General features: G+C 48.3%; 1 protein-coding gene across 1 annotated transcript; it reads right to left on the bottom strand.

Annotated features, from left to right (window-relative positions):
• Window positions 1–1,410: 1,410 nt before the first annotated feature.
• CAV3 (caveolin 3) lies at window positions 1,411–6,619 on the bottom strand. The gene is made up of 2 exons (XM_075574692.1): window positions 6,360–6,619; window positions 1,411–3,340 (listed from the first exon to the last, which is right to left on the bottom strand). Exons 1-2 carry the CDS (start codon window positions 6,468–6,470, stop codon window positions 2,999–3,001), a joined length of 453 nt encoding a protein of 150 aa, XP_075430807.1. The 5' UTR covers window positions 6,471–6,619; the 3' UTR covers window positions 1,411–2,998.
• Between the last annotated feature and the right edge of the window lie 7,167 nt (window positions 6,620–13,786).

Consider the following 13,786-nt stretch of genomic DNA (forward strand, 5'->3'; position numbering starts at 1 on the left):
GGATTGTTAGTTTGCTTTGGTTTCAGATGGTGGGTAAAGATATGATGGAAGAAGAAAAGGTGGGAGAGAGATGCTAAATTACATTATTAAAAAGAGACATTCTGAGGAGAAAGGGCGAAGCACCGCTGAGTGGAGAGGGGGAGGCACTGCTGAGAGGAGAGAGAGGGGGAGGCACCGCTGAGAGGCTAGAGAGGGGGAGGCACCACTGAGAGTAGAGGGGGAGGCCCCGTTGAGAGGATAGAGAGGGGGAGGCACCATTGAGAGGAGAGAGGGGAGGCACTACTGAGAAGAGAGAGAGAGAGAGGGGGGGAGGCATCACTCAGAGGAGAGGGGGAGGCACTGCTGAGAGGAGAGAGGGGGGAGGCACCGCTGAGAAGATAGAGAGGGGGAGGCATTGCTGAGAGGATAGAGAGGGGGAGGCACCGCTGAGAGGAGAAAGAGGAGGGGGCACTGCTGAGAGGAAAGAGAGGGGTAGGCACCGCTGAGAGGCTAGAGAGGGGGAGGCACCACTGAGAGGACAGGGGGAGGCACCGTTGAGAGGATAGAGAGTGGGAGGCACCACTGAGAGAAGGGGGAGGCACCATTGAGAGGAGAGAGGGGAGGCACTACTGAGAAGAGAGAGAGAGGGGGAGGCATCACTCAGAGGAGAGGGGGAGCCACTGCTGAGAGGAGAGAGGGGGGAGGCACCGCTGAGAAGATAGAGAGGGGGAGGCACTGGTGAGAGGATAGAGAGGGGGAGGCACCGCTGAGAGGAGAAAGAGGAGGGGCACTGCTGAGAGGAAAGAGAGGGGTAGGCACCGCTGAGAGGATAGAGAAGGGGAGGCACCGCTGAGCGGATAGAGGGGGAGACACTATTGAGAAGAGTGAGAGGGGGAGGCACTGCTGAGAGGAATGAGAGGGGGGAGGCACCGCTGAGAAGATAGAGAGGGGGAGGCACTGGTGAGAGGATAGAGAGGGGGAGGCACCGCTGAGAGGAGAAAGAGGAGGGGCACTGCTGAGAAGAAAGAGAATGGTAGGCACCGCTGAGAGGATAGAGAGGGGGAGGCACCGCTGAGAGAAGAGAGGGGGAGACACTATTGAGAAGAGTGAGAGGGGGAGGCACTGCTAAGAGGAATGAGAAGGGGGAGGCATAGCTGCGAGCAGAGAAAGGAGGAAGCACTGCTGAGAGGAGATTGAGAGGTAGACACTGCTGATGGAGAGAGAAGGAGGCACCACTGAGTGGAGAGGATGAGGTCCTGATGGTGGAGAGGAGAGACAGAGAGGAAGGTACAGCTGAGAGGAGAGAGAGAGAGGTACAGCTGAGAGGAGAGAGAGGGAGGGAGGTACAACTGAGAGGAGAGAGAGGGAGGCACCGACAAGAAGACGGGAGGAGCATCACTGGTAGATATAAGTAACCAGACACGCACGGGCTAAATGTATAACCATAAAACATGTTTAATAAAAGCAGCTGGATAAAGTGAGACACAGGTAGGAACACAAGACATCCTGACAAACCATTCTCTACTAAACAACGTTGGGAACCAAGACTGGAATCTGCTTCAGGTTAACTGCAGCGTCACTACTGGGGAGTACAGTACGTATGAAATGTTCCCGGTGCAAAAAACAGCACAGGATTTATATAAAAAAACATTACATTAAAGCAACATTTATTTGCTGTGGTAGATCTAATTCTGCTTTTCACAAAGGGCGTGAGCGTTTTTATAATGGTGGAGGTTATTTATCCTATTTACCAAAGTGTCTCAGCTGAAAAACATTCCCATTGGAAGTAATGAGTGGTAACTGGTCCCGCTGCATGTGACTGTTTCTCCCCTCTGTGGAAGTGCCATGATATCACAAAACGCGTCGGGGATGGTTTGTTAGGGACATTTGAGCCCCCGCCACGTTTTATGACCATTTTTCTTGAAATAAACATTGCATGCTCTTACAGTACCACGCAGTGTCACTCATTTACTGTCACGTCTGTCTGCGTTTATCGGGTGTCTAAATCTCTTAGGCTGACAGCTTTCAGGCCTGGCAAGTATTTTGATGCGACAAAGATGGGGGGGAAATCATTAAAAGAGACGTAGATATTGATACAAAATGTGTCAAGAAACTTCTCTAGCTCCATATAACCTCTTCCTATAACTCCTCCTATTACTCATATAACCTCTTCCTATAACTCCTCCTATTACCCCATATAACCCCTCCCTATAAATCCTCCTATTACTCATATAACCACTCCCTATAACTCCTCCTATTACTCAATATAACCGCTCCCTATAACTCCTATTGCCCCATATAACCGCTCCCTATAACCGCTTCCCAATTGCTCCCATGTGTGCAGATCAGTTCCTGTTCCATGCCGGGCAGAATATGGGCGTTACCGTTTGGTACGAGGACTCCCGCCATACCTACAGTATTTGTTAATCGTTTGCTACTAAAATGCTTAGCTTCATTCACCGATCCCCTGAGGCAGCTGCACGTCCAGCTCTAGAATGGGAACTGGCCACTTGCCAGAAAGACTCATGTGGAAGATGTCTCTTATATGAAGTACAGAGTTTCAATGTTCCTCTCCGCACATCATGTTGCGGTTTGGGGGATGGTTGGATGGGGCCATGTGGGGTGTTAATCACTACATGTGTTATTACCAGATGTAACCGTTTCTGCTCCTTGCTATTATTGTTTTCTCTCTTTTTTCCACATTAATAAAACCAGCAATTTTGAGCAAACAACCATCAAATCTACAATATTTAACAGTGAATATATAACTGGTACGGGGTGAAGGGGGCATTTATCAAAATCTCCTGGCTGCAAAATGGGGCAAGATTTATCTAAGGAGCACATTCTGTTGCTTTCTCTACAGAGATTTTTTCTTTGCTAAATCTGCAACTTTTTGCCCCAAATCTTCCCCAGTTTTGCAGCCAGGAGACAGTAGTACATGGACCCCTCTGTGTCCGTAGTCAAAGGAGTTTGATGCAGTGTTCGTGGCAGGAGCGAGGCTCGGGGAATCTGGCGACCTTCATATTTCTTTCCGTAGAGTGACTCGGAGAGCGCTGAAGACTTTCCCCAAGGCCTCAAAGAGTGGGTCGCAGAAGGTATGGACGCAGAGCGAGAAGGTCCTGCCCACGCACTGGATTTCTATCAGGTAGCTCTTGATGCAGGGCACCACCGCCCAGATGTGGCAGAAGGAGATCAGAGCGAAGAGGACGCCCCACAGGACGGATAGGGGGATGCCGATGAGAGCAGAGAGTAGGCGGTAGCACCAGTACTTTGTGACGGTGAAGGTGGTGTAACTAGCTTTCCACACGCCATCAAAGCTGTGTGTCCCCTGCGGCTCAGCAATCACATCCTCAAAATCCACCTGCAGCATGGAGGGACATGGAGAGGTCAGTTATAAGGGGATGGAGACAGAGGGTGGTTGCAATCCATCATTTATTAATCCGTGACATAAGGACAGAAGGGGCTCCACCACACGGTGACCCAAACTGGCCCACCAACTCGGTCCTTCCTGTAGTCAAGGAAGTCACTTACATAGAGACAGAAGGGACTCGCTGGGGATCCCTATCCCTAAAGTGACGGGTGGCAGAGAACGAGGCAAGGTGAAGAAAGATCTAGGGCAGCGGTGCTCAACACCAGTCCTCAAGACCACCCAACAGGTCAGTTTTTATGGATATCCCAGCTTCAGCACAGGTGGCTCAATCAGTCTGCGACTGAGCCACTGATTGAGCCACCTGTGCTGAAGCTGAGATATCCTTAAAGCTGACCAGTTGGGCGGTCTTGAGATCTGGAGTTGGCCACCCCTAATCTAGGGCACTCGTTGTGTCTTTTAGTTCAGAGAGGAATTCCAGAAATCGATCTCCATGGAATTCCTCGTACATGTCTCTGAAAGAAGAGACCCTTTGATTTGAGGAAGACGTAACCGGAACCGTTTCTCCTGCTTCCAACCGGGCTCCTTTTCTTTACTGTACATGGTGACCCAGAGTCACAGTGTAATGTGCAGGAATTCTGTGTGCTGTGCTATAGGAAAGGTATACTGTATAATGCAATGCTGTGATGGAAAGGTGACATTTTTCAAAGGGCATTTGTAGGTATTCTGTGTAATATGAATTCGAAAACATTAAACAGAATTTCCACTTCTGTAGAACCCTCAGAACTGAAGTCTCCAAATGCTGCTTCAGAAACACTTTGAAGCCCTGTCCTGTGAGCTATTTAAAGTCCAAATTCTTACCCGGGTTGATGATAGAATGCTAAATATATTCAAAGCATGCATAACATGGGTCCCTGCCAGGCTACCCTTCACTTCGCTATTTCCCCAACAAAGCAAAGCTTTTTGGAGCCTTCAGGAAGGAAACAATACAGGATGCCATCCGAGTGTAACAAGGGGTCTGTAACAATATGAATTACATAACAGTATCTGAGTGGTGGCAGCCGGGCTGTGCTTCCGCGGCCAGAACCCAACAATAAGATTCTATTTCATACATGTGACAGTTCTGTTTTCCATGGTGGTAAAATCATCCAGAATGTGTCTATTTTGGTGGCAGTTTGTTTGTAAAGTTGTCTGTCTGTCTGTCTGTCTATTCAGCAGAACGGAGAGGAATAGAGGGTGTGGAACATGCATTTCAATGTCGGAACTTGTCAATTCTCATCTTTCATAGAATGGTCAGAGATTTGAAGACAAGGGAGTTAAGTGCAGGAGGAAGAGGATGAGGGGGAGGGATGATTCTAGTAAAGGTCCCAGCAGTTAAGCATGAAGATAATTGCTTGGAATAACTGCAGGACACAGGTTTTTATGTGAGTCCATAATGAAAGATACCTCCCATAGTCTGTAAAAGTCATCGCATCTCAGTCCTCACTGCAGCATTGGCGTTAGCGCAGCACAGAAGCACAAGAGGATGGACCAAGGCAATTTGAGAGTAAATGAGTTATTTTCATGTAGTATAGAAGAGGTTAATGACATCTTGGGTCTGTATCCAGGCAACGGATCAACACAAGGTCCTCTCCGATATCCTGAGGTTGATGTACAGCGGAAGAAAGTCCATGTGTTGACAATACCGATCGTGAAAACGCATGAGATGCCAAGCAGGTTCCTCCTGCAGCGGGCTCAATCTGCTTAGTGTCTCTGCATTTTCACGATCGTTATTGTCATCACACGGACTTTCTGTCGCTGTACGTCAGCCTCAGGATATCGGAGAGGACTCTGTGTTGATCCGTTGCCTGGATATGGACACAAGACATCATTACGCCGTGACGTGACTTACCGGGGTCGTTCCTACACATTAGAGAGACGCAGGCACGGGGCGGCGATTGCTGGGGGGTACCTGTGGGCTCACGAGTATATATATATATATATATATATATATATATATATATATATATATATATATTTCCCATGGTAACGGAACTTTAACACCACGGGAAAATGCTAACTTAAAGACATTAGCGTACATATTTATATAAAGTATCTGAGACGCAGAATAACAGCCTAGTAATAACAATGTGTTCATACCATCAGCATGTCCCAAAATGTTCCCTTAAATACATCTCTAGGGTGCACGGAAAGCCCCAGCAGATGGTGGATACATAGACAGTGTGAGGAGAGAGAGAGATCTACAGTATATATATATATATATATATATATATATATATATATATATATATATATATATATATATATATATATATATATATATATATATATATTCGGTTGTCTGTTTACACATGCCTCAATACATATTTTTTATCTTCTGGATGTGAGTGCTGCCTCTTTTTACCTGATGCAAGAATGATAATATGTTTTATACATATATATATACACACATACTTAACTGGTATAAATCAGACAACTTGAGAGGGTGCTGCGATCAGAGTACCTAGAAGTTACTGTACAAAGATAACAAAGGGAAACACCGACAATTTGCAAAAATGTCTTTTATTGGCCCAACTTTTTTGGCAACCCTCTGGAGTCAAAGGCCCAAGGCTCCGAGGAAGACGGAACTTTGGGCCAATAAAATACATTTTTTTCATATCTGTGGTGTGCCTATGCCTTTGTTATATATATATATATATATATATATACACACACAAACAGTACATATTTGCCCTGTGGGACTGTGTACAAGTTGGTGTGCGTCAGTAGGAGTACTGTAGGTACGCGACACACATATTATATTTGGATACATTCAATTCCATATAATTTTACCCTTCTTGTTAGTGTCTAAATCTCTACCCATCTCTGAAGTGAGACTCTTCCGCTAACGATCTACACCAAATCTCCAGTCTTGACTAACGAGCTCAGCCACAAGCGGAACATGTGACAAGAAAAATGTGTATGCGTTTCCGGCATCGACACATATACCCAAGCGTGTACAAATGAATCAGACCTTCACCACATCTTCGTTTATCCGCTTGGGGTCTCTGTCCACCAGGTCAATCTCCTTGGTAAGCAGGTCCTTCGATATCCTGTCTTCATAGTATGACTGTTCCCCAGCCATGGCTTGTCACCGTGTCCCTGGCACTGCACCCTACAGCCAGTAAAGGTCCCCACTGCTCCCTAGGTTCGGGGAGCTGCCTGTGGTAGAACAGCTAGCTGGAAGGTGATGTGTCTTTGTGGTGTGTGTCTGACAGCCAACCCCTCCCTGAATGCCAGAGAACAGCTGCCTCACATAACTTAGCAAGACTCAGTGTCAAATCTGACCCTACAGTATACAGTACAAGTTCCAAGCTAACACTAATCCCAAAGGACCATACAGACTATCTCAGCAGTTGCCACCACATAATGGACAGTGATTTTTTTTCAGAGTACTTGCCTGTCTCACCCTGCTTTCTTTTACATTACAGGGTGCACAGCTATTATACACGCTGATCCTGCCTCATGCAGAGCTATCTCTCTCTCAATAACTAGCACATTTCTGACTGCAGCTAAGTTGGATGAGTTATGAGGTCGCAGGTCAGGTGGCTGCATGCTGTCCTACTTATTTGGTAACCTAACTGCTCCACTGCCAACAACACATTGCAGCCCGAATTCTAACACCTCCCCACCTTGCTTTTCAAACTCTTCACTGGCTCATTCCGGTGTGTAGCCATTATTAAACCTGACTTACAGTTGGAGAGTTAATGCAAAGGCTTAAATCGTGGCCTAGAATCTGTGCTGGAAATGTCTCCACGGCAAACACAAACATGCACTTTTATGCATTTACACATCTCTGCTGCCCTGATCATGTACATATTTAGGAGGGTTTCTGCAGTGATTCCTATCATGCAGAGAGGAGGGCAGTTTTGTGAAGCTTTGCACTCGTGGCCCTTGGAAAACACAAAGCTCCTTTAATATAAAGCTATGTCTTTTGCTCTATGAAAGACCCGATGATCACAGGGTCCCTCTCACCTAATCTCTGACACTTTAGGTTTGAGCGGGGAACGGCCCCAGTGTAAGTATGGTCTCCGTCACTATGAGAAACGTTGGGGCTTTCATGTCCACATTATTCCTTTGTTTCTGCTCCTGGCAAGAGATCAGGCCGGAGAAACACAGGAATGAGCCATGAGGTGGGTTGTAAAGGTAAATAGAGGCGATGGCGCTGACACTCCTACTCCAATAATCCCCCATATCCTGACACTAGTGACTTGGATGGGGTTGCAAGGCTGATTCTAGATTTTCAGAGTCCTGACCGAGCTAGAACCCATTGCTGGAACGTACTAGACTGACCTACTACAGATCCCTTAATTAGTACAGGATCCTGCAATGCACTGCTCTGTCTGAAACGCAAGGGGTTTAGGTGGAAGAAAATAATTTAATGACTACCTGTCACGCTGTGCCCACCACAAACTAGATGAGACCCTCGGTACTGAGGTGGGAGTAGAGAAAACACCACCGACAGGCACGGGGATCCGGTCTGGAGTGTGCGTAGTTGATCTCGCCGGGACAGGAGCAGGGAGAGCAGAATAGTAGTAATACTTGCCGAGGTGAGGGTAGGAGAAGTCCGGAACGTTGGAGGTACTAGTCGCTGAGGTCGGTGCAGGAGAAGGTAGAATGGTCGAGGTCCGAGAGCCGAGTTCAGGTTAGGAGAGTTGCGGAGGGTCGAGGATAGCCAATGTCGGGGTTCCAGAGAAGCGGTGGTCCAAAGGCAAGCCAAGGTCGGTACACAGTAGATCAAACAAGACAAGGCAGGATATCTAGGAGACAAGAGAGGTAAGCACAGGAACAGGAAGCTTATGCTCAGCCGATGTGCCAGTGGCACCGCTGAGCCTAAATAGGTGAGACAGTCCAATCCGAGCAGGAGGCGGGACCGGGGGAGTGTCAGTGCGGAGCCAGTGATAGGCTAAGGTAAGGAAGCCAGGTGAGGGTGCTGAGGGCAATCAGTGCCTGTTGCCACGGAGCTCCGGTGCGTGGAGCGCGCGTCACGCGCGTGTGCCGCGCACAGGGAGTGTGCGCCGTGATCCGGAGGTGGGAGCTCCCACTGTGACCCCAGCCCGCGTGCGCCCACGTGGGAACGCCGTCCGGCGCGAGGAGCCGCACGCATGCGCGGAGGAAGCGGGAGTGCGCGGGAGAGCGCGTGAGTCCTGAGCCCCATCAGCGGCCGTCAGAGCAGGTAGGGGGGCTGTGCGCCTGCGGGTAAAGGTGCGTGGCACCTGGCTCCTGACACTACTGTACCTAATTGTCACAGTAAATGTGTTTGGTGAACCTGGGTGCGGTGAGCCTGTGTTTGGTTAACCTGGGTATGATGAGCCTGTGTTTGGTGAGCCTACATATGGTGAGCATGCGTTTGGTAAGCAGGTGTTCGGTGAGCCTGCGTATGGTGAGCCTGTGTTTGGTGAGCCTGCGTACGGTGAGCCTGCAGACGGTGAGCATGCGTTTGGGAGCCCTGTCAGTTCTGCTGTGCACAGCGCTGTGTATCCTGTCAGGGCTACAGGGCTGTTAATATGCCACTTCTCAGCTCTGCTTTCAGATATTGGAATCAGCACTGTTTATACTGTTTGGTCTGCAGAGCAGAAACCTCTTCATCATCATCGGCAACATGGTGTGTACACAACCCAGCAAAGTATCCGAGTGTGACAGGAGCCTGAGAGATGGCTTTCTGTTTAATCTTCAAACGATTTGCGCTGGAGCCTTCAACGGGGATTATGCACGTTCAAAATGTGTTGGGAAGATGCTGCAAACCTGCCCGTCCTGCTGCTCTCTCACCAGAGAACCGAGGAAGAGAATTAAAAACATGAGTCACTGGTTAGGGGGAGTCACTGGTTAGGGGGAGTCACTGATTAGGGGGAGTCACTGGTTAGGGTGAGAGTCACTGATTAGGGTGAGAGTCACAGATTAGGGTGAGAGTCACTGATTAGGGTGAGAGTCACTGATTAGGGTGAGAGTCACTGGTTAGGGTGAGAGTCACTGGTTAGGGTGAGAGTAACTGGTTAGGAAGAGTCACTGGTTATGGTGAGTCACTGATTAGGGTGAGAGTCACTGGTTAGGATGAGAGTCACTGATTAGGGTGAGTCACTGATTAGGGGGAGTCATTGTTTAGGGTGAGAGATTAAAGTAAATTCAGCCCACCGCCTGCCAGTGATTGTACAAATAGGAGACAAGTGCCTGAGCTTCTTCAGGCCGAGGAAACATTAACTTATGATCCCAATCATGCAGAGTCCAACAACAGGGACATCTTTGCTAGGTCTGCTGGACTCCTTCCTTACACCAAAGCCTAGTTTTAGACTTTAACCCAGGAGTGGCCAACACCAGTCCTCAAGGGCCACCAGGTTTGGTTTTTAGGATATCCCTGCTTCAGCACAGGTGGCTCAATCAGTGGCTCAGTCATCATGACTGAGCGTTCTGTGCTGAAGCACAATTATCCTGAAAACCTGACCTGTAGGTCACCCTTGAGGGCTGGAGTTGCCCAGCCCTGATTTATACTATATATCTTTACATCTACAATGGTACCTGGATGGTGTTTAATAACCTTGCAATAGATGTGCCCATTTCCAAACAGCGCTGGTAGATTCATATACACGATGCGCAATGTCAACGATATTTATCAACGTAGCCTGTGCCTGCTGCGCTTTCTTGTTGCAACTTCAGCGTCCTTCAGCGCCGGAGGTGTGGTCAGGGTATTTAAATCAGGCTAAGAAAGAAGACTTGTAGGCGTTACTATTCAAACGAGCCTGCGCTAAAATGTAAATAGGGCTCGAGTCAAAAATGACTTGGCATTTGGTTAAATTGCATCGCAAAGCTTTCTTTCTTACTGTCATAGGAGATGTGGGGTTACAAGGGCAAAAGTGGGGAAATCTCCTGCGACAAACCCCGCACCCGCGGTACAAAGCGGGCTCCCATCCAACTAGGGTTGCCAGATGGCTTCTCCAAAAATACTGGACACAATGGTGAAAGGTGCGACGTACTCGAGACACACACGCCTCTCTCTGCTCCATGCTGTTTCCTGCTCTTCTTGGCTCCGCCCTCAGGTTCCTGACTGAATTACCCAGCAGCAGCCAATCAGGATGGAGGAAGCTGCCCAGCCCACAAGCAGCAGCCCCGCTCTCTCCCTGCTCGGGGAAATCCCGCGGCCCCCAAAGCCGGTCAAGTCACTACGCCCAGAGAGGTAATACCGGACAGAGACATGCCCAGTATTACCTCTTATTTTTTACTGCCCAGTGTGTCCAAATCCCGCTCAATACTGGACGCCTGGCGACCCTACGGATCCAGCTGTTTAGTAAATAATGCGCAGGAAGAGGAGGTAGGTAAATAGTAAACACGCCAACTCAGGAGCATCTTGGCTTTAGCTCGAAAACATCACCCATTCAATAAACAGTGGAGAGCTTCCATTCATAATACTACCATGCCCACCACCGAGAGCAGAACCCAGTATGAGAAACGTGACATCGCCTGTAACACTGACGTCAGTAAAACTCCCCTGGATGTGATCCCTTTGCTCGGCTAGAAGAACCCATGAGCAATATGAGAGAGGGTTATATGCAGGAGGGGTTCCCTGGGAAGACAGTATCAGTCACTGTGCCTGACGTTATTTATTTTTATACCTCAGTTAAAGTGACCAGCCTGAGCGGGAATTAATCTCAGCTGTCTAGGAAACGGGTATCAAACGTGACAACGTTGCAAACGTTGAATACAGCCGGTGCGTTCCTGTGCAGACAGTTACTCACGCGCTGCAGGCAGTGCCGGACTTACGCGTAACTAACTCCGCTGCAGCGCAGGGCCTCGCAGTATCAGGGGCTTCAAACTTCGAAACAGAATCATGCGTTCCAAGTTTTACAATCGGGCGATAAAGAAGATCTGGGGAAATTCTCTATAAATACGGACATTTTCCATCAGATGTGACCCTAAGCATCCGGTGCATGGAAAGTGAGAAACCTCGTGGCTTATCCTTTGAAGACATCACCAATGACTTTGATCTCCAAAAATCAAGAAAGAAAATGTTTTAATATTAAATGTGATGGGCAAACACAGTTCAGTTTAGCTTTACATCGTCCTCGTTGTATATACCGTAACAATGCCAGTATCATGCTTTCATTCATTGCAGGTTCAGATATTCAATGGTCCCTTCAGTCAGACTAATACATCTATTTCTCATTTTTGGGGTCCTCTTAAACTTGACATAGCTTAGGGCAGGGGTGCTCAACTCCAGTCCTCAAGATCCCCCGACAGGTCAGGTTTTAAGGACATCCCTGCTTCAGCACAGGTGGCTCAATCAGTGGCTCAGTCTTCGAACTGTACTGAAGCAGGCTCTGCGACTGAGCCACCTGTGCTGAAGCAGGGATATCCTTAAAACCTGACCTGTTGGTGGGTCTTGAGTCCTGGAGTTGAAAACCCCTGGCTTTGGGCTTCGGAAAGGTCAAAGTTCAGCCCTGGCTGCAGGGCATCAATAGAATATGTTGATACATGGTCTCCTTTGTCTAACATAGGCCGCAGGACCATCATGTAATACGCAGTACTGTAATACACAGGTGATGGTTGAGGTGTGAGCTAATTACAAGGAGGTCACAGTCCTCTAGGCATTTAATTTAAATGCCTCGGGGAAGAGCGCGGGGCCTCTGCAATGCCACGCCTTCCCAAAAAAATCCAGCGCCCCCCACTTTGCACACGCTGCTCTAAAGCACGGAACTCAACTCAAGAACTCAACACCCCCCAAAAGCACAGGTGGCTCAATCAGTCCCTGCGTTAGCACAGGTGGATCAATCAGTCCCTGCTTTAGCATAGGTGGTTCAATCAATCCCTGCTTCAGCACAGGTGGCTAAATAACAGTCTCAGGATGTGCAGAAGCTGGGGTATCTTTAAAGCCTGTCGTGTTGGGGTGGGGTGGGGTGTTGGGGCCTAGATGTAGTCTAGGAAGTGGGCAAGTGAAAAAGGCAAACAGCAACACTAACCATCTCCACATCCACCTACACATGCCCCTTTCTGCCTCTGTTTTAACTTGTCCCCATTTCCCACCCTGACTTGCTCTTTGAATCCTCTCCACTATTGGGTGCTGATTATATCCTGTTGGGTACACACTTGACCAGTTAGATTATCCTGCCCTAATCATACAGATTCTAGTGACCTCCATTGCAGCCGGTCGTGGGAAGAACAGCCAGGGGTTTCACCCAAGTCACCTAAGTCACGATGCAACCTCCCACCCAGAAGAGTTTCCTAAACTCATTGGAAATGAACTTTCTTCCATCACAGGCCGGACAATGAGACCTTTAATCCCCCTTTAAAACACCATTAAAAGGCTCCCTGTTCTTCCATTAAATGCTACCTGGAAAAGTCTTGGTTGGAATTTTTAACACGTCTTTCTCACACCGCTTCATGGAAAGAGTAGTGGTCCCCCCGACACCCCCAAATGAAAGCCAAAACTCACACTTCTTGTTGATCGTTCCATTTATTTCCCAGCCCGGATACATTTCACTCTCTGTAAATTGTGTTTCTCCTGACGAGGGGTTTTATATGTTGAAATTCATGGGGCAATTTGCCAACGAATTCTCCCAAATACTTCAGGGCCTGATGTGGCAGAGAACAGCTGCAAAGTCCGACTACAAAAATCAGAAGCCTGGCTGGCTCGGAGACACGTGTTCATCCCATCCCAAAACAAGACAGAAAACATATGAATGTGCTGTTCTGATTCTTTCACTCGTGCATCTTATAGTACGGAGAGATGGACGTTCTTACACTAAGCACGGCTCCTCTAAGGGTGCCCGGGGTAAATGATGCATCCACCCTCGGGCCTGCCTAAGCATAATTTAATCCAGGGGTACTCAACTACAGTCTTCAAGCCCCCCCCCCCCTCCCAACAGGTCAGGTTTTCAGGATTTCAGGATATGCCAGTTTCAGCACAGGTGGCTCATATCAGAGGCTCAGTCAAAGACTGAGCCTCTGATATGAGCCACCTGTGCTGAAGCAGGGACTGAATGAGCCACCTGTGCGGAAGCAGGGATATCCAGAAAACCTGACCTGTTGAAGGGGCTTGAGGATTGGAGTTGAGCACCCCTGCTTTAACCCATTGAGTGCTGGAGGGACAGCACGGTGGACCCTAGATTAAGGAAACAGCTTCACCCTGTGCTCGATTTTCTAAGAAGAAAGGCCGCTGTAGAATAGTTTTTATATTGTGGAGAGAGCTTTGCACGTGGACCGGTTCAGCATTCCCTCTCTATCAGCAAGTCTCGCGTTTTTTAAACCCTACAGATACTGTTAGAACCCAGCATCGTCTGCAGCTTTTTTTTCCGGTTAACCTGAACCAGGTGGTAAACGTGCGGCACTGAAAGGGTGGCTTTAATTTCCGCTAAAATGAAACATCACAGGGGTTTATTCCTGATTCTGAGGGGAAGAATACCGATTCCTCAC

The sequence above is a fragment of the Ascaphus truei genome, chromosome 17 (assembly GCF_040206685.1).
Source record: "Ascaphus truei isolate aAscTru1 chromosome 17, aAscTru1.hap1, whole genome shotgun sequence".
NCBI classification, from domain to species: Eukaryota; Metazoa; Chordata; class Amphibia; order Anura; family Ascaphidae; genus Ascaphus; species Ascaphus truei.

What these genes read in the sequence shown, in the direction of transcription:
- CAV3 (XM_075574692.1), bottom strand. Translation starts at nt 6,470, where the DNA reads ATGGCTGGGGAACAGTCATACTATGAAGACAGGATATCGAAGGACCTG. An exon ending in TAAACGAAGATGTGGTGAAG is followed by an intron (nt 3,341 to 6,359) that starts GTCTGATTCATT and finishes TCCATGCTGCAG; the next exon opens with GTGGATTTTGAGGATGTGAT.